The 21612-nt window shown below is 43.8% G+C and overlaps 1 protein-coding gene across 2 annotated transcripts in view; it reads right to left on the bottom strand.

The window, feature by feature from the left end:
• Positions 1-21612, bottom strand: part of LOC146825654 (TRPM8 channel-associated factor homolog) — a 402285-nt gene that overhangs the window by 186249 nt on the left and 194424 nt on the right. For both annotated transcript variants that reach the window (XM_085607651.1, XM_085607652.1), the window contains exon 5: positions 15083-15296. In XM_085607651.1, coding sequence (XP_085463777.1) covers positions 15083-15296 — 214 coding nt within the window. The remainder of the gene's footprint in view (positions 1-15082; positions 15297-21612) is intronic.

The raw sequence follows: 21612 nt of genomic DNA, 5'->3' as shown, positions 1-21612 counted from the left end.
AACCGTGAGGTCATTGCTCTAAACTGATGTGGTCTGGTGTTTGTAGCATGCATGTGCAAGTAGTGTTAGTAGGCGTTTATACCATACAGGGAGTGGGAAGTGAACTACTGACCGCTACTGTTTGTTGATAGTATGCGGGAAGCGAAGTAGTTACGCCTATCGGTGTGAAGAATTGGGGATGAAACCGAGCTGATTGCTGTAAAGTGATGGGCTCTGGGCGGTGTAGGATACTAGCCGCTGTAGTATAAGTGTGTAAGTAGTGTTAGTATGCGTTTATACTATATAGGGAGTGGGAAGCGAACTACTCATCCCTACTGGTGTGAAGACTCGGGGATTAAACTGTGAGCCTAAATTGTGAGCTCATTGCTGTAAAGTGATGTGCTCTGGGCGCTGTAGCATACTTGTGGAAGAAGTGTTAGTTTACGTTTATAAGAATATAGGGAGTGGGAAGCTAAAGTTTGACCCCTACCGGTGTCAAGACTTGTGGATGAAACTATGAGCTCATTGCTGTAATGTCATGTGCTCTGGGGTTGTCTGAACGTTAGCGCTGCATTGACGCTGGTGCTGTCCCTACCTGTGTATTTTTCCTGGGGGTTGGCGAGTCCTCGTTGCTGTGGAAGTCTTTCCCCTCCCGCCGATGCAGTGGTGTAAACGGTGACCGCTGTGTGGAGGGTTCAGCAAACTACACTCCCCAGGCTCCTCAGCTACAGCCACCGAAAGCGGACACCCTGCATTTCGCGCCCGAAGGCGCTTCAAAAATAACACCGCCCTCGGCAGAGCGGGTTGTCTGAAAGTTAGCGCTGCATTGACGCTGGTGCTGTCCCTACCTGTGTATTTTTCCTGGGGGTTGGCGAGTCCTCGTTACTGTGGAAGTCTTTACCCTCCCGCCGTTGCAGTGGTGTAAACGGTGACCGCTGTGTGGAGGGTTCAGCAAACTACACTCCCCAGGCTCCTCAGCTACAGCCACCGGAAGCGGACACCCTGCATTTCGCGCCCGAAGGCGCTTCAAAAATTACACCGCCCTCGGCAGAGCGGGTTGTCTGAACGTTAGCGCTGCATTGACGCTGGTGCTGTCCCTACCTGTGTATTTTTCCTGGGGGTTGGCGAGTCCTCGTTGCTGTGGAAGTCTTTCCCCTCCCGCCGCTGCAGTGGTGTAAACGGTGACCGCTGTGTGAAGGGTTCAGCAAACTACACTGCCCAGGCTCCTCAGCTACAGCCACCGGAAGCGGACACTCTGCATTTCGCGCCCGAAGGCGCTTCAAAAATAACACCGCCCTCGGCAGAGCGGGTTGTCTGAACGTTAGCGCTGCATTGACGCTGGTGCTGTCCCTACCTGTGTATTTTTCCTGGGGGTTGGCGAGTCCTCGTTGCTGTGGAAGTCTTACCCCTCCCGCCGTTGCAGTGGTGTAAACGGTGACCGCTGTGTGGAGGGTTCAGCAAACTACACTCCCCAGGCTCCTCAGCTACAGCCACCGGAAGTGGACACCCTGCATTTCGCGCCCGAAGGCGCTTAAAAAATAACACCGCCCCCCGCATCGCGGGACCGCGCGCGGGCGGCGCCGGGCTAAGCCCGGGCAAAGGGCGGGCCGTCTGTGGCCGTCAGGGACTGGCAGAGGCTGGGCTGGGCCACCTCCCTAACAGCTTGAGGGGTATTATTACTGTGTTTGGCGTAATTGACTTGCCATCGCGCTGTGAGTACATTTTGTTTCAGGACATTGGGAGCCTTATTATGTCGGTATAGCAATCAAGGTATCTGGGAGGATTTGACTACCACGCCAGTTTTTTGCTGTACATAATGTGGTTGCTCTCCTTTTAATTTTTGGATTGCTACGCTTGTTCTTTTATTGTGTTAATTCATTGTTGTCATGGCTAAAAGTAATAACAAGTGTTTGGCAAAAGGGGGTACAGGGACTTTGGATGCTTTTTTGAAAAAAGCTGAAACTGTTGTTGCTAGAGAAATTGAAATTGTAGAGAGGAGGCTTTCTTTGGAGCCATTATCACTGCCCAATTTTGACAATCAACCTGGTGTTTTTATTACAGGTTCTGATGTTAGACAAGTCGGTTGTTCCTCCTCTGTGGAGTCTGTGTCAGAAGCTAATTCTGCCGTTCCACTAGCATCTGAAAACATTTCTAGTCTCCTTCCCTCACCCCCAGCAACACGTTCGAGGCAGTCACGAGCCCTCCCTGTTACTACTACTAAAATAACTAAGGGTAAAAGAAAAGCGATTAAAGTCCCTAAGGGAAGTCGCCAACTAGCTAAACAACCCAGGAACTTAGAGCCTGTTCATGGGTTAGTCTCCCAGGAATGTACTGTGGTTTCCCAGGCCCTGGCTGATAGGTCCCATGGGCTGGATGTAAATATCGAACAGAGGTCCACAAATGCCACTGGAATTAAATTGGTTAACCTACTACAGCTTATGGATGAGCGCCTAAAAGCAACTTTGTTGCCAGTTATGAATAGACTTAATAAAATTGATGATAGACTCACTTTGATTGAGCGGCACATGGCTTGCCAAGAGACATTATTGCCAAACCGCAATCCATTGGAGAGGCCCCCCTTAAGTGGAGTAGTATCCAGAGTCTCCGACTTAGCTGAGTCTATGATAACCACTGCTGTAGGTCCCATTAATCTACCTCCAGTGTTTGTAGGCTCTTCTGGTGGTGCTAATTTGAGACCTGGGGATACGACAGGGAGAGTAAGTCCGCCCTTTGCATTTGCCACCGGAGGCCTGCCCGTATACTGTCATCCTGGCAAATGTTCCGACATCTAGTGATGGGAAGGAAGAGAATTGGTCTTCTTTAAGGAAAAAAGCCCTCCACTTTTTAGCAGGAAAGACAGTTTTGGGGAGTCACCTTTTTGAGTGTTTTAAGATGGTTAGAAGGGTTCCCTGGGTTGGGAAGTCCAATAAGACACTGAAGGGTGACTGTGTTGTTGTGAGCTTTAGTTCTCCCGACTTGGTAGCTAACATCTTTAGACAGGCAGGGACATCCAGATTACAACAGGACTATGTCAATGTCCTCCCTCTGGGGTTCTTTTATCCACCTTACACTCAGAGGTTGACAAGAAATAGTGGTCATATTTCTCACTTTGTTCCTGTGAATAGGACATTGGCTCTTAGCAATAGATATGAGGTCCTCAGCTCTCTGGATGTTAATGACTGACTCAGTGCAGCTTATATCCAGGCCCCTTGTAATGAGCCTAGTCGGTCGTCCGCCGAAGAAGATGGGATTGTGACGACTGCTGATTGTAATACCGATCTCTATGGTTCTGGTGATAGTTCCTTATCTCAAATGGCAACTCATGGTGATGGTATTAATCAGATAACAACTGAGATTACCCAAGTAGAAGAGAGTGAAATGGTTCCCTTTGGTATATTTAGTCATGCGACTGTTAGGGTCCCCGTAATTAATGAGACCATGGAATCCTTTCCACATCCATTAGATTCAGAGAACGTTGTGTTACAAGACAGGGGGTTGGGGGGGGTAACCTCATCAATAAATAAGATCATGACCTTGTCATGGAACATTGCAGGGCTGAGATCGAAAAGAGGTGATATAAGTTGGAAGTCTTTTCTGTCTACTTTTCATATAATTGCTTTGCAAGAGACGTGGGAGGCTAAAGACCCTTATTACTTGGATGGGTATCAGTCCTTTAATAAATATGCTGTGTCTTCCTCGTCGGGGAGACCTCGGGCGGTCTTTTGTTATTATTTAGACTCAAGTTACTGTATAGTACAGAACTTGTAGTGACTAGTTGACCTAATATATTGGCGGTCAAATTAGTAGGTGCCAATCTCCCGACATTGCTAGCTGTGAATTTTTATAACTCATTCACCAGGTTGGATGAATTGGAGCACCTAAAAGCATTGTCCACTTTTTTGGATGAGTTTGATGCAAATAATGTTACACCTTACGTCTATTGCCCTCAGGAGGAAGCCCACTTTGATCATTCTAAGGGTGGGATGTTCCTAGAGAGTATTGTATCTGCCTTTCATTTATTTGTTCCGACGCAGGATTCTTTATCTCCTGTTCCCACATTTACTGGTCAGGGCCATAACAGCATTATTGACTATATTTTTATTTCCTGTCTTTTGAAGGACCTGATAGTTTTTTTTCGTGTTACTCCAAATGCTTCAAGTGATCATAATCCTCTGTCTATGGAAATCAATATTAACGCTGTGACTAGGTCAAATCCTCAGTCTGCCATCTCTAATTTAAACTTAGTCCCTATTAAACAGGGAAGACGTCTGAGATGGGACGTCATTACCCCGATTGATTTCCTTGAGAATTTGTATCATAGTAATTTGGTGGATTTAAATAAATGCTTGGCAATAGAGTCTAATCCAGTGGATATTCTTGGTGCCTTCGATAGAATAACAAAACAGGTAGTGGATAACTTAACCCTCGACGGGAAACCAAGACCTAAGAAGCTTAAAAACTGGTTTGACCAGGCATGTTGTAGTGCGCATTCCGCTCTCTTACTGGCATTAAAGGATAGTGGGAAAGATGCCAGTAGGATTGTGGAGGCAAGAAGATCCTATAAAAAAGCAATAAAGGCACGGAAAATTCAACTAAAAAATATGGCGTGGGAGGAATTGTCAGACGCTAGTGTTTTAAAAAGTAGTACCCAATTCTGGAAAGTAATTAACAGTCCACTTTTTAATGAATTGGAGAACACAAACAATGACTGCCTTATTCCTCCAGATAAATGGGTGGCTCATTTTAGTGGTCTTTATTCTGAAATTCCAGACCATAATCCAGTAAATTATGGGGATATTAATCTGGCATCGAATCTTGTTTTTAATGAGGTCGAACTTCAGGACGCCATCGAGTTTATGGCAAAGGGTAAAGCACCTGGTCCAGATGGTGTTCCCGCAGACTTTTATAAGGCATATTCAAGGTATTGGGCGAAGCTTTTAACTTGTGTTTTTAATGCCGTATCGAAGGCGGGTGCTCCCCGTTCTTGGGGTAAAGCTGTGATAGTGCCATTATTTAAAAAAGGCTCAAGAGAGGATCCAGCATGTTATCGGCCTATTTCTCTTTTGGATTCCGCTATGAAGATAATGGGCAAAGTTGTTCTTGCTAGATTAACAACTTGGCTGGAGGACAACTCCATTATCTCGGACCTACAATATGGGTTTAGAAAAGGAAGGAGCACTGTGGGTCAATGCCTCAATCTACATCTTATAATTGGGAAGTACACGGTCGCCAAGCAGGGGGTCCTACAATTAGCGTTTATGGACTTGTCTACTGCCTTTGACCTTGTAAATCGTCAAAAATTATGGGCTTCCCTGGTAGTGTTTGGGGCTTGACCCTGTACTGATTGCCTTTTTGGCACTTATGCATGAGGATACTACTGCTGCCGTCCGTTACAGTGAGGCCGGGAATCTATCAGAAGCTTGGTAGGTGAAGCGAGGGGTAAGACAAGGGTGTATTCTTGCTCCCTTGCTTTTCTCGCTTTATATTAATAACCTGGGGGATGTCTTGTCTTCATCTTGTAAAGATATACCAAGAGCAGGTACAAAAATTGATCCCCGCATTACTGTATGCGGATGACACGGTTTTGTTGGCAAGAACTGCGAGAGGCCTACAAGCCCTTTTAAATGGATTTAATGATTTTATGGTTTCTTTGGATTTAGTAATACATTTTAAAAAGTCACACTCCATGACAATTGGTTGTGGGGGGGGCCAAAAAGGTTACATTCTTCTGTAATGGGCAGGAGCTTATTAAAGTGCAGACCTTTCCATATTTGGGGATCATCTTTGATGACAGGAGATCCTGGGTCATGCAACGTGCCCAGAAAAAGAATACTCTTGCTAGGGCAACAGGAGCCCTGTTGGGCTTTGCAAAACGGTTGGGTTGTAAACCCCTGCCCGTGAATATGAAGATATATAACACCAAGTGCGTGCCTATGGCCCTATATGGCAGTGAGGTCTGGGGTTATAAGGCTTCGGTAGAGATTCAAACAGTAGAAAACGCCCTTTTCCGGAAATTGCTGTCACTACCTGTATCAGCTCCAATTTTTAATATCCATGAAGATTTGGGGGCAGGTTATTTAATTGACCAGATTTCTGTTGCCCCATTATTAGGCTGGTTAAGAGTTTGGGCTCAGCATCCACCAAACCTAAATCAGCTTATTATTCAAGACTGTCTGGCCCTTGACAAAGCCATGTGCATCCCTTGGCTGCGATATATTAAATCTAATTTGGAGATACTTGGCTACTTTGACTTATTCAATAAACCATGTGTGATGAGCAAACTAGAAATAAAAGCCTTTAAGTCCCAGTTCATGTGTAGGGCAAGGTTGCTGAGGGAAGGCGGGGAAGTGGGCAAGCCGTCTGTTAGGAGTTTTGTCATGTTAAGTATTGGCAGCGAGATTCAGCCATACTTGACCTATATAAACAATCCATTCCATCTGTTTTTGTTGTCAAGGTTTAAACATGGCATGCTTCCTTGGCTTTTAGCTCACCTGAAGGGTTTTTTTAAGGAGGGCACCTTGGGGCCCTGTCCTTGTGATAATACCTCAGAACAAAATACGCTACATATGGTTTTCTTTTGTAAATTTTATATTTTACAGCGTAAGAAATTCATACTTGCCTCTTTGCTGTGTGAATTGGTTCCTTCCTCTTTTTTTTCCTCTACTGCTGCATTCTTTCTCCATAGCGCGGGGACACACCGGGAGGTGTTACCAAGCGCTCTACAAACTCCTTTAAACTAAACTAAACTAAATTTACCTATTTTTAAGAACTGCCAGTTTGAGCAAGTGAGGCCCGCATTGGTCTATCTACAAATGCTAGGTTCTCCATTGGTATGTTTCGGAGTAGCCATCTATCTTACTGGGGCTATTAGATGTAGAAATCGAATGTAGTCTTGTGGTTCCTTCCCCCATTTTTAAGTTTGTCTGATAGTTGGAGATTGTGGTCTTTTTTATTAGTTTTGCTCTTCTTTTTTGAAAATGTAACAATTTTATATTTCCTGGGCTGACATACTTTTTAATGTGATTGTTCGCCAATTATTTGTTTCATTTAGTATTTATGAAATATTGTTAATTGTGTTTTTGTCTGCACAGATTTTGTAGATTATTTTGATTGTAACTATTTGCTAATGAAATTTTGTTGTATGCTTTGATGGTTTTAACTTTTAACCGAATAAAGCTATTGTTGACTGACTGACTGACATGTGCTCTGTGTAGTATTCCATTGTAAGTCATAGTAGAATATTAGTATGTAATTCTACTAGAATCTAAGGGGCATATTTTCAAGGAACGGCGTTAAAATTATCGCCGCTGAAACTGCCGCTAAAACGGCGATAATGGGCTTGATAATATGCTGTAGAGAATTCCAATAGAAGCCCATGTTAACACGAGAACATGGGCTTCTATTGGAATTCTCTACGGCATATTATCAAGCCCATTAGCGCCGTTTTAGCGGCAGTTTCCTGCAGCTAAAACGGTGATAATTTTAACGCCGTTCCTTGATAATATGGCCCTCAGTATGTAATGTTAGAATGTAGGGCTGTCATGAGGGGAACCTTGCGGAGTTTGTACACGGTGCTGGATTAGACGGTTGCTTTTCTGTCTGCTCCTGTTGGTGGTTGTTTCAGATGTCTTGTTTTCTTGAAATAAATCTACTTCTTGGATTCACTGCTGTCTGCCTGTTCACTACATACATTTGGCGATGAGTGGGAGAAGGCAAAAAGAAGGCACCACTCAGCAATATTTCAAAATTGTTTGTGTTGTGCTGAAGACCCGTTTTGTTTGTGTAGCTGTTTCTACTCATGCCAGGGTCGTCGGCTCATTGAACTATGTCATCCGACTTCTGGTAGGATTTATATTTTTAGATTTTGCGCTTCCTCTGCTTCTTCACTCCATTCTGGTCGCTGTACTACACGTGTGTAAGTAGTGTTAGTATGCGTTTATACTAACAAATGCATCATGGTAGTCGGGAGGGCGACCTCTCAGGCACAGCTCATACAATGTCCCCGGGTGTGCATTCGCTGGACATTTGTGTTTGCTATTAGAGGGTGGTGCATGGCATCCACCCTGTGATAGCAAATACTTTTTCGACTACTTGAAGCGAGAGGAGGAAAACCTCGTATCACTATAATAGAAGGGATGCGGATGGTAAAAATGGAGAGAAAAGAAAAAAAAAAAAAGCGGGGTCTCACCCGTTCTTTTAAATGAGGCCCCTGGTGGGTGGGTAATGTTCCGTGGCCAATCCAATTATTATATTGTGAGGTCTCTGTAGGACTGGGGATCTTAATGTCTTATGTAAATTAGGCGCGGAAGGGCACAGAGACGTTTTGCAGCCTAGGGGAGCGCCACCTTCCCAGGTATTGTTTACTAATTGTTCGGGGGGTTCGAGGCCAACTGAAGTCCGGGTATCACCACACTCCGGGTCTTTATTTAAAAATGCAGGGTGGGCCTCGGCAGTCCCTGAAGCCTCGGTGGTCCTAGGCAGTACCTTATTTGTTCTGTAATCACACGGGCAGTACTTATGGTGTTATAAAGTGATACACTCATAGAACTCTTGCAGTTGTACAATTACCCAGGCTTCATTTGTCTAATAGTCAGTTAGATTATGTTTGGTAGGTGCACTCTTATATTAAATAATGTTGTCCTTAAAATCTCCTATAAACAGATGATTTTCACAATAAACAATAGACAAGTGTAGTCAGAAAATAGAAGACCTATACACTCAGTTATTTATTTGAAAAAATAAGTAACCTTTATTAAAACAGAAATAAATAGAAATGTAACTTAAATAGATCAGTATAATAAAAAAAAGTGGGTTGGACTCCAGTGGAAGCAGAGTAGGAAACCTGCAAGACAAAAATGAAATATAAATATGTGTGCTATGTGGAAGAGGTAAAGAAAAGTAGTCAGATTGAAAGGACCATAGTGAGAATGGAAGGGAGGGGCAGTGGGTGGAAGGGAGAAGGGGAGGGAGAGTCAAAAGAAGAGAGGGAGGAGGAGACAGAGCGTCGGCCTATTGCACCCAGCCCTTAATGTTTACCCTCCGTCACCCGTTTGTCTGGGACGCTGGGGTCTGCGAGAAAGAGTGTGGTTCAGCAAGTCCTTAAATTGAAATACACGAGGCCAGAGATTATGGGCCATATTATGAAGGAAAGGCGATAACATTATTGCCGCCTTAGCGGCAGGAAACTGCTGCTAAAACGGCGATAAGGGGTTGATAATATGCCCTTGTGAATTCCCTTAGAAGCCCAGGTTCTGGAGTGAACCTGGACTTCTATGGGAATTTACAAGGGCATATTATCAACACCTTATCGTTGCTTTAGCGGCAGGTTCCTGTCGCTAAAGTGGTGATAATGTTATCGCCGTTGTTTGATAATATAGTCCTACATTATTAACTACGGGAAAATCGCTTGCATGCACCTGTGCACCCAGAGTGCTGCACCCCAACCCCTTCCCCTGCACTGTGCTCAATTGTAGGTCTTGCACACTGAGGCTTCACTGCTAACCTGCCACCACTGGTGTGTCCCACGACGTGTTGGTGCATGATCCTAGTCCGGGGTATGTTTGTACGATAGACCAGGTCTCTCCAGTTGGGGACGGTGTCTTGATACCACGATGGAAGGTGTCAGAATGCCAGGGCATCATTGCGGGGTCAGCTCCCGCTCCGCCCTACTTGTGGCAATCAATGGAATGTCTGAAAAGGGAGAAATAATTTAATGGTGGAAACGTCTGGAGGTAAATGAAGGTTTATTTCAAGCTTGATAGAAAATAGGAGTTGAGTGCATCCTTCGTTTTTGAAGTATGATCTACCAACTGTTAGTGGTAATCGTGGTTCAAAGAGGAGTTGGAGTGCATGAGAATACACAAGGTTAAATAATAATATGTTATGCCAACGTTCACATACAAAGGAACAGAGCGCATGCTAGAAGCATAATGTGCGCATGTAATGCAGTGGCGGGAGCCTGTGTGCATGTACACTTAGTAAGGAGCTCACTACAGTGACCTAAAAGCCAACGCCACGTGTCTGTAGGGTAGCGCTGCCCGCTGGCTCAGGCCTACAGTACGGTCCAGCAGGTCCTTAAAATTAGACCGATGTGACTGAATGAGGTCAGAGATCACATCATTATGCACGGCAACATCCCTTTTTTGCACGTGTGCACTCAGGGTGATGCACCCCACCCCTCCCGCAGAACCGCCCTCAACAGGTGTCTGTAGGGCAGCGCTGCCCGTAGGTTCAGGCCTACCTTATGGTATAGCAGGTCTTTAAAATGAGACAGAGATGTGACAGAATGAGGTCAAAGATCACATCATAACACATGGCAATAAACGCTTATTCGCACATGCACAGTCTGGCTGATGCATCCTATCCCTCCCGCAGCATCGCGCTGAAGAGGTGTCTGTAGGGCAGCGCTGCCCGCTGGCTCAGGCCTACAGTACAGTCCAGCAGGTCTTTAAAATGAGACAGAGAGGTGACTGAATGAGGTCAAAGATCACATCATAACGCATGGCAATATCGTTTGTTCGGACCTGCGCAGCTAGGCTGATACACCCCACCCCTCTCGCCGCAGCGCACTCAATTGGAGGCCCTGCGCACCCAGGCCACTCTGCTTACCTGCTGTCATTGTTGTGTGAGCAAACACTACGGGCAGCAGTGCTCACAATTCAGATGGAGTGTTGATTGCAGGAGAGTGTACACCTCATGGATCCCATTCGTAGACGACGAGCAGTAGGACTCACAATTTAGAGCCCGTGTTGACTGCCAGGATGGAGTACACCTCATGGATCCATTTCTTTTTTTTATTGCACATTGTGAAATGCGAGGTGTATGCGGCAAATCATTTGAGGTAGTGTGGAAGAAGAGGGACGTGTGGCGTCGTGGTTATCCTATTTATACGTACGCAAAGTGGGCTGGGCTTGCGTACGCCAGGCCAGCGTAGGGGTGTGAATAATTATTCCGGGGACTTGGGCGTTGTTCAGTTCCTGCCTGGCCAGGAAGTGTACTTATATGTGTTTCTTTTATAGTTTGTGTGCAATTTAGATTAGTGTAGCATGTGTCGGGAGGGCGAAAACTATTGTTAATGAGATGGCATGTGATCTAGGATGTGCAGTCTGCCCGTGGCTGATGATGCTCCTTAGAGCCAGCTATACCCAGGCCGAAAGGCAGCACAATAATGTGCAGACACACACACACCAGGGGCATTGTGTAACACATATTTGTTTTTTGATGGAACGTTTGAGATGCATAGCAATTACACGTGGAAAGCCACTGTACAGAGCATGAATATTGATCAAGATGATCATTGCATATTGTGTGTAGTATAAGATATGTGTATACAGGAAAACACTTTTCAAAAAAGCTTTCTAAGCAGAAGAGGTGTCTTTCATGAAACGCTGTAGAGAGAATGAGTAAAATGGGTGGAGTTGTACGACTGTTACAATGGGAAATGTTATGAACCAATCAAATGCTTTTTTTTTAAAGTCACATGGCAATCGCGCACCGAGCGCGCAAGGAGGCCGCACCCGACGCGATTTTGACAAAATATATTTATCATAGTATAAGTTTATTACAGTTAGAAATATACAAATGTTTAAAATAATTTAGATTTTCGCGTGCTCTCATATACTGTTTAAAGTTATTTAGATATACTTTTGAGACAAAAAAAAAGGGGGAATGGTGTACCTGGCGCAATAGTATACGTCTGTGACATAACACAGGGCCTGGCAGCGTGTACTCGTCAAATATGCAACGCGCAGGAGGCACGACCCCTACGTACATGACGTAACGCGTGGCTCGGTACTGTGTACCCGTCGGATACCAAAGTAGTACCTGGGGTGACTTCATGCATATATGATGTTACACGGGACGCGGTGCCACAAACTCGTCGGATGCGAAATGCGCATCATTTACGAGTTTAGCAATATGGCGGCTAGGATTCGTGTGGTGATGGAGCTTGGTACTCTACCGGTATGGGAGTGCAGTTTTCTCCCCCCCCAAAAAAATATATACATATTTTGGGGGGAAGATATAAAACATTACATGATTTTTAAAGTTAAAAACAAGAATTATAATAGAGTTCCAAAATATAAAAAAATATAATAGAAAAATATAGGTTTTATAAACATTAAAATATGAAATTAACATTTAAAAAAACCTTCGAAATTCACTGAAAAAACAATAGGTTTTACAGACGTTATAATTAGGAATTAGCATTTAAAAAAACTTAGAAATTCACTAAAAAAAACACAGGTTTCAGGGACGTTATAGTTAGTTGAACATTTGACTATAAAACCAGAGAAATTTGCCTGTTATATTTAGTTGAGCTAACTATAACTCGCGCGTCCGCAATGCACTGCTGATGATGCCACATATTACATCACTCATGACATAGTCAGTGACATCACTGATGACATCACTGATGACATCTCAAATGACATCACTGATGACATCACTCATGACATCATCCACGTGACAATCTGATGCACATACTGATGCTCTCACTTTGATACACCCATTCTAAAATGCTGACTACTATTTTTGAAACCATACACAGAAGAATGCCATTTACTACATAGCACTCACTATTTCCTAGGTCAACACACACATCCACTTATACATGTAGTTACTCATCAATAGAGGACTATAATATGCACTCCTACATGCAGTCACATGCTGCCACTCATCCATAGAGTTACTCACACGCCTAGTCAGTAATGCAAAGAATGAATCACATACCCATTTAATCATGTATACAGTTTTACACACCAACTTCGTTATTTTTAGACATACCACATCACTTATTTATACAGATACTAACACATATTTACTATCTTATACAATCACTGATAGAAGCAGATACTTATTTATACACCCACTCTTGAAATAACTTAGTCTCACGTATACTCATTTATATACTCCAACACTCACATATAGTGGCTTAAAACATATGTAGTTAGTCACAGATATACCACTGATACATTTATTCACTCACCAACACACCCATAGACACACTAAATCACCCATACAGCCCTTTCCAGATGCACTTTTTAATCCATACAGCCACTGAATCACCCACTCAGACATCTATGCACAGACTCATACACCCACCCACCCACACAGACACTCAGGGACCCATACAGATACTCAGACAACAAATCAATAACCTATATAGACACTCATGTAGGTAGTCAGCAACCCATGCAGTTGCTTACACACCAATGGAGAGCCTAATACAGACTTTTACACAGTTTAGTCACTAACCCACGCATTCAGTAAGACACGTTCATTCACTCACTTATACAGTCAGTCACATACATACAAAATAATTCCTTTAGGCACTTGTAAATGCATTCATTCTTCAATACACCTTGGCATATATATATAAAACATATTTACATTTTATAGAAACACACATTCACTGGATGATGTCATGAGTGATGTCATGAGTGATGTCATTTGAGATGTCATGAGTGATGTCATCAGTGATGTCACTGACTATGTCATGAGTGATATAATATGTGACATCATCAGCAGTGCATTGCGGGCGCGCAAGTTATAGTTAGCTCAACTAACTATAACAGGCAAATTTCTCTGGTTTTATATGAGTCAAATGTTCAACTAACTATAATGTCCCTGAAACCTATGTTTTTTTAGTGAATTTCTAAGCTTTTTTAAATGCTAATTCCTAACTATAATGTCTGTAAAACCTATGGTTTTTTTCAGTGAGTATATATATATATATATATATATATATATATATATATGCATAGGGAGACAATAAATAACATTTACTGCCTTACCTGTTTGGGTCCGTCTCTCTCTGTTCGCCGAAAGGAAGTACGGGGAGATTGGAAGAATATATACATATATATATATATTCACCCAGCAAGATCACGTTTGCTCCTGCCGCTTGATGTGAGAAGTGCTCGGCGAGGTAGCGAGCCTCATATATCCATCAAAAAACTGCAAACATCCACTTTAAGAGTATCCTTGGTAGATAATAACAGAGCCAGCACTCTATTCAAGATCCAGCGTATGTTTTATTCACACACGGCAACAACGAAAACCCAATGTCTTTCAGAGTTCACGCACTCCTTGGTTGCAGGATGTGTGTATTCATTAACATAAAGAAAATACTTTGTATTGCTTGATATATTTGGACATTGAAGAGCAGTTAATACCGGCTTTATATATACAGGCTTCAGCGTAATTTTGAGAAATTTATTTACATTATATTGTCGCATTTGGTATATACAGGGAATGTTGATAAATAATTTCTTAGCTGTTTTTTAGATTTAACCAAAAGCGCTTTATTAATTTTGAAAACAACAACGTGCGTTACTTACGCATATCCGCATTTCATATATATCAACTGCCAAGTGGCATGTGGTGCATACATTTGATTCAATAAAAATACATTTGACAAGTAAAATGCTGTATTCATCAATAAAGTTATATGTACTTTGAACACTTTTGCCCAAGTGGGCAATGCGATGCACCTTCTTACCATACCGTTGATTCACATGTATGGAAAACTAGTCATTGCAGTTCTTAACAGAAGCGCAAACACTTCTAAACAATTATGCTCAGTGAAAGTCAATTGAGCCCAAGTGGGCGTTGTACAGACACTTACCAATCCATTAAGTGATTGGTAAGTGTATTACCCTGTGAGGTTGCACAACCACACCATATAATTCACACATTTCCACACAGTAGTTTGTTTTCTTCTATCATGGGTTTTGGAGATTAATGAAAAACAGGCTACATGGGAGCAACTTACATCAGTCCAACTAAACAAGGACTCTGATGCCAAGTGTATACATATAGTAGAGTTCCCTAAATTGTTTAAATAATATCTCAGGGTCGATATCTGGAAGGCTCAGAAAAGGAATAGTTAACTTCTGGATCTGCCTGCTTTGTCAGATAGTTGGAGGATCAACAAAGCTCCAAATAAAACCATTGTTACTGACATTAGCAGAGTGGTTATTCCCACAACAGAGCACTGGACAAGTTCAATGTTTCTTGTACTCTACGAATAACTTACACACCATGAAATTTATGGAAATAAATAATATAACTTGTACCTTGGTTCGCATTCATTCAAACTTACCGTATTTGTAGAATGGAGCCAACACAGCACCCTCAACTGTGAGGGGCACTTGTCCAAGCTTTCTTCCACTCGGTACTATGATGTATAAAAGGCCACCCCATAGACTGGCTAGCAATAGCACTTTCTTGTCTACGAAATATCGTTGGAAAACCAAAGGAGGGCGCTTAAGGATTGAAGCAGATTTCAGGTCATCAGTGTGGCACCCAATCTGCACCTACAAGAAATCCAACAGAGATGTGTATTGATAACATGCTACCAGGATGTTTTTGGGCAAAAGTGTTTGGAATGTACTATGCATCAAATATAATTTTTTGGAAAAAATATCAATTATATCACACATTCTGGCCCCAGACAGAGGAAAGTGTGGATGTTATGGTTAGAATTGTTGAGAGAGGTAGGTCTTTTGTTGTTTTTGGCATGTTTAATTAAACATTAGTATTATGTTATGCCACAAAAAAGTATAATTGTGTCACTTAGAAGTTGGATACCCGCATCTGCTACTGCCTTGATTCAAACGTGAAGAGAGAGAGATAGTGAGAAAGAGAGTGAGAAAGAGAGAGTGTGTGTGTGTGTGTGTGTGTGTGTGTGTGTGCGTGTCGTAAACACCATCAGCAATGTTGTTTACTATATTATTTATTATGCCTTAAAGCAGAGTTCTTAAACATTTTTGCGCTTAACCCCCTAAGCAAAATATTTTGAAGTCTTCCTCCCCCAAAAAATCGTTATGGCCAGGATTGGGCGAGTGGGAGGAGGAGGACTGAGCTGAGGGGATGTGGTTTGTGAGAGACTTATAAAAGAGCAAATGCATTTAACAAATTCTGCAGCTGTCCAAAACGACACTGCTGTCCATCATTAGGATGATATGAACACTCACGTTCCTGGGTTCCAATGCAACTGCATCTGGTGCACTAAAGAGAGCAGTGGCTCCAACTAGCAGAGTTTATCCTGTGCCTCTTTCACCCTTCCCCCGCCATGCCTTGTCATCACTCTAGTCTTAAAACAGGCTCGGTGTCCCTTTCAGAAATTATCTCCCATGTGTTGCCCCTTTCAGTGCACTAAGGGTGACCTCGGTCATGCTGTTACCAGAGAAAATGGTCCCCCATGTACCTTTTTCTAGTAAGACAGTCATAACTGTGATGTAGTGGGGCCCTCTCACTCCTGAGCCCCAGTGGTACTGTACCTGTTTCGCTAATAATTCCTATTAAATCATGAAGTGGGCTGCCTTTACTCTTTGTTAAAAGCATTGGCCTCCATCTTGCCACACCCACTCCCCACCATCCCTCAGAGTCTGATATAAGGTGTCTCCTCTGTTTCAATTGATTCCTCCCTTGGGATATTGATTTGAGGCTAAAACAACACTGGCACAGCAAAGGGGCACTGAACCCTAATGCAAACAAGAAACAATAGTACTAAACAGCAGAAAGAAGATCAGGGCACTAGAAAACCTGCACCAATCAAGCTAGTATAATAATGTGAATAAACAAAAATGTGGTGCAAAGAGCCAGGGACGTGACCTTCATGCGTCCCTAGTATTTGGTGTGACCCAAAAAATGCAAAGACCAAAAATAGCTCAGCACACAACTCAAGTTCATGTGTTATGGACAGAAGTATATGTTAAAATCAATAAACAAACAGGTATGTAATATATCCCAAAAGATTCACGATAAACTTCAGTGTCTTGATGATGAATTTTTCTTTATTTTGTTGTTCAAGTTTTTCTGATTTAAAAGTACAGCATACAATTCATAGCCGACGCGGCGCGTTTCGTCCCAACGGGACTTCTTCAAGGCTACAAAGATATATACACAGGACATACATTGTTATATACAGTTAAAAATACATTAAAAGGACAATTATCACTAAGAAATCTAAAGTACTTTCTCAATACCTTTGTATGTACAGCCAAAACCGTGGATCTATACGGACTTAGGGATATATTCATACAACAAATAGAAAGTATCAGTAGTACAATTGAGGAGGATCTAACAGAGTTTCCCTGATCATTTCTGACATTTATAGACAATTATTGTTATATGTATATTCAGTTTTTTTCACAATTATTATATGTATGTATTTCAATTTTTTCACAAATTATTCAGACAATGTTATAAACAATTTATCTACGATGATTCTACAGGCAAAGTGTGCCACAATCAACAGTAATCAATAGTGTCCGGCATGTGAAAGAGTCAGTGATTGCCTAGGGTTGCACATACCTCACAAATAGTGCTTATAAAATCCAACGCGAGATAGATTTTTTCTCTTTTTCTTTCTGTAATTGGATATTCAAAGTTCTAAAGTCTATAGTAGAGAACAAAGATTGATATGAATTTTTTATTGTAATAAAGACCAATCCTTTCGAAGTGTACGGAGTTATTTTGTGTCATCCAAAAAACGAGATTTTTTTGTGTACAAAAACAATTGATGTGTGGCTATACCCAGGCCAGGACAAAATGCGACTAAATCTTATTCTTACTATATTATTAAATCATTTTAATAAATTAACTTATAAGTGTAATAAACATATCATTTTATGAGTTAAAACCATTATGTCAGGACGTTGACTTAATCAAATTGGGTGCATAAGACATACCTCCATATTAACAACAGCCTCTATATTTGTGAGATATAGAGGTGGAAGATTCAAGGTATGATAGCCTTGGTCCTACAAAAAAGCACAGACATCAAACGAATTTGAATTTGAATTCTCTATATGATAATAGAGACTAATTGTTCTGAGAGAGACAACATGTAAAATTATGAGCATAAAGCAATTGATAATGCCCTACAGTGCATGAAGCCATTTCAAATTAAGCATGGAGATATGGACACTTAGGTGCCGATTACGATCCGGTAAAAACCGGGTACGAACCGTCGGTCGGAGCGTGTTCTCCGTCCGACTCGTACCCGGTTGTAAAACTTTACAAACATGGAATTACGATTCGCACGGAAACACCATTTCCGTACGAATCGTAAAAAACACCGACCGACGAAAATATACGTACGAATGTGATCCGGGAATGCTGCACCGTGACGTCGGGACGCTTTCAGGCAGCGTTTCACGACCCAGGAAGTACGATTCGAACCGACAGCAGTCCGGACGGCAATATTTTCACGGCACCCGAGAAGTGCCGGAAAAGCGTAGTACGGCGCAAAACGACCAGAGTAGGTGGCCCGGTATGCGCCGTACCCCCCCCAGCCCCCGTACATTCGAGTCGTACCCCCACCCGTGTATGTACACCCGTGTACGTGTCGTACCCCCCGTGTATGTACACCCGTGTACGTGTCGTACCCCCACCCGTGTATGTACACCCGTGTACGTGTCGTGCCCCCACCCGTGTATGTACACCCGTGTACGTGTCGTACCCCCGTGTATGTACACCCGTGTACGTGTCGTACCCCCGTGTATGTACACCCGTGTACGTGTCGTACCCCCCCGTGTATGTACACCCGTGTACGTTCGAGTCGTACCCCCCGTGTATGTACACCCGTGTACGTGTCGTACCCCCACCCGTGTATGTACACCCGTGTACATGTCGTACCCCCACCCGTGTATGTACACCCGTGTACGTGTCGTACCCCCCGTGTATGTACACCCGTGTACGTTCGAGTCGTACCCCCACCCGTGTATGTACGGTGCGTACCCCCAGTGCGTAGCGCTGGGGGTACGCACCGTACACCCCGTACCCCCCGTGTACATACACGGGGGGTACGACACATACACGGGTGTACATACACGGGGGTACGACACGTACCCAGGTGTACATACACGGGGGTACGACACATACACGGGTGTACATACACGGGGGTTACGACACGTACACAGGTTTACATACACGGGGGGTACAACACGTACACGGGTGTACATACACGGGGGGTACGACTCGAACGTACGGGAGCTGGGGGGTACGGCGCATACGTACGGGGGCTGGGGGGAGTGTTGGGCGCGTATGCGGGCACATGTTTCCATGGTTGCTATGGGAGTTCGGTGCGGACGGTGTTTTTTCCATACGGTTGTAACATCGGACGCACGGGATGGATCGTAATTCCACGGTCGGACTTCACTTTTCACATTTGTACGGTAAATCGTCCGTGGACGTGTCGGACACATTTTCCGACCCGAGGACGTGTGGGGAATAATTCCCAATGCGATTCGTATGGACTTTTTCCCATGCGAATCATAATTGGCAGTTTGTACGGCACTTGTACGACTCGTACGGTAAAAAGACCGGATGCGAGTCGTACGGGGAAGTTTTTTTACAGGATCGTAATCGGCACCTTATTAGGGTAGAAAATGAGCACCTGGCCATAAAGATTCAAAATTAAACCGAATTTAAAATATCTGAAACAGAAATTTTAATTCTCTCTTACGAGGTTCCTGTTATACAAGGCATACTGTCCCAATGGAACTTCAGATATGTGCACTAATAAGCACCGTTCATTTTTTAAGATAACTAAGTTTACAAGGACTGAAAAATAATATACAACAAGTCCAATAACTTATTAGACGTTGTTAGAAATGGGATTTCTGGTTGGGTAAGGCTTGCGCCAAAGTCAGGCAGAAACCACCACTCTAGTCAGGGCAAGGAAGTTACACGCCAAAGATAACCCCTGCTCACCCCCTTGGTAGCTTGGCACGAGCAGTCAGGCTTATCTCTGAGGCGATGTGTAAAGCGTTTGCGCGCGCACCCAGCAACAACACCCAAGGCCCACCACAAAGGAAACTCCACACAAGGTATTCTATAAAAATAGCCTTTGTATTATACACAACACATTAGATAAAAACACACACTCTACAATGTGCCAACAGGCACAGGCAGAATTTACAAGGGATTATATGTACAGGGGACAGGGCCACATGGACCACTGTCAGGAATTAGCACTTAGAACATAGCACAAATCACCAATAGTAAACGTAGAACATAACACAAAGTAACTGTAGAGCACAACCAGTCTCTACTGGCGCAATAATGACCTCAGCGTCATCACACTAGCATCAGGTATAAAACCTATCCTGCATCTATCACAGGGGCATAAATCACATTATGCAATTCTCATTGGTCTAACGCATTAGACCTAACCACCTAAGTATAACTATACTAGGGGCGCACATCGCACAGGGAAGTACATTCTCCCTACCATCAACCTAAACAGGTAAAACAGCCTCCTAGGCAGAAATAACAACATTTAGAGGTATCAGACACAGGGTGCGCCAAACATACTATACACAGTACATTTCCTAGCACCATAAGCATGAACACAGGGTGAGCCAAACATACTACACCGTACATTTCCTAGCACCCAAAAGCATATTAGAGTCCAGGTTGCGCCAGAACCTAAAGGTAGCAGCTGCCCACTACTTGCTGGGCAGCTGGGGACAAGCACAGGGCCTAAACGCTGCAGCTGGCACTAAGTGCTGTGCAGCTGGGAAGGCAAATGAAGCAGGGGCTCTCAATCGCCCCTGAAACAATATCCACAACGTTGGAGCCACCTAGGCTCGACACACACCATGTCCCCAAGTTGGAGCCTCTCTGGGTTCTAGAATAATCATGCCCGCCTCGTTGGAGCCTCTCTGGGCTCTAAAAACAATTATGGCCCCATCGTTGCAGCTGCCCCCTGAGTAGCGGGGCAGCTGTGAGTATGGCGGCAAAAAGGAAGAACTGTAAATTACTTTGCCCCCAGGTTGGAGCCTCTCTGGGCTCGAGAAACAATTAGGCTCGTGGGAGCCAGGCAGGCTCAAGAACCCATCATGCCCAAGCGTTGGAGCCTCGTGGGCTCAGAACACCCAGGAAATGCCCCCGAAGCCGAGCGCACTAGCGCTCTAAACACAAACACTGCCCCAACCGTTGGAGCCTTCTCTGGCTCTAGAATGACCATGTCCCATCGTGGGGGCGACCCGCTGCCAGACGGGGCCGCCCAGGTAACCGGAACACTGTGCCTTCACTGGCACTCTCGGGACTTCATTTTTTTCACGTGGGTCGCACTCCGCTGGTCTTTAGCAAGTAGCCCCATAGGATTCTGGATGATAGAGTAGCAGCGGCGAGTACACCTATGCTACAAAGTGTAATAATAAATGCCATCCCTGGACACGTGTTTCGAGGTAGTTGCCTCTCGTCAGCAGGGAGCAGGACTGTTTAATATTTTGGCAGTCTACTTGGCACCCCACACACCTACCTGCTCCCTGCTGACGAGAGGCAATTACCTCGAAACACGTGTCCAGGGATGGCATTATAGTGACATACTCGTGGCATAGGCGTACTCACCGTTGCTACTACATTATCCAGAGTTCTATGGGGCTATTTGCTGGTATGAGGAGCAGTGTGCGACCTACTTTGTTTATGTATTTAAGCTCCCTCGAGCGATTTGGGCTGACGAGCCTTGGTTCCGCACCTGCGCGCCGTAAGAGGTATTTTACCTTTAATATTTTGGCAGTCTACTTGGCACCCCACACACCTACCTGCTCCCTGCTGACGAGAGGCAATTACCTCGAAACACGTGTCCAGGGATGGCATTATAGTGACATACTCGTG

Source organism: Triturus cristatus, chromosome 5_2, assembly GCF_964204655.1.
Source record: "Triturus cristatus chromosome 5_2, aTriCri1.1, whole genome shotgun sequence".
NCBI lineage: Eukaryota > Metazoa > Chordata > Amphibia > Caudata > Salamandridae > Triturus > Triturus cristatus.
The sequence above is the reverse complement of the archived record's forward strand: the minus strand, read 5'-3'. Positions and strand labels throughout refer to the sequence as shown.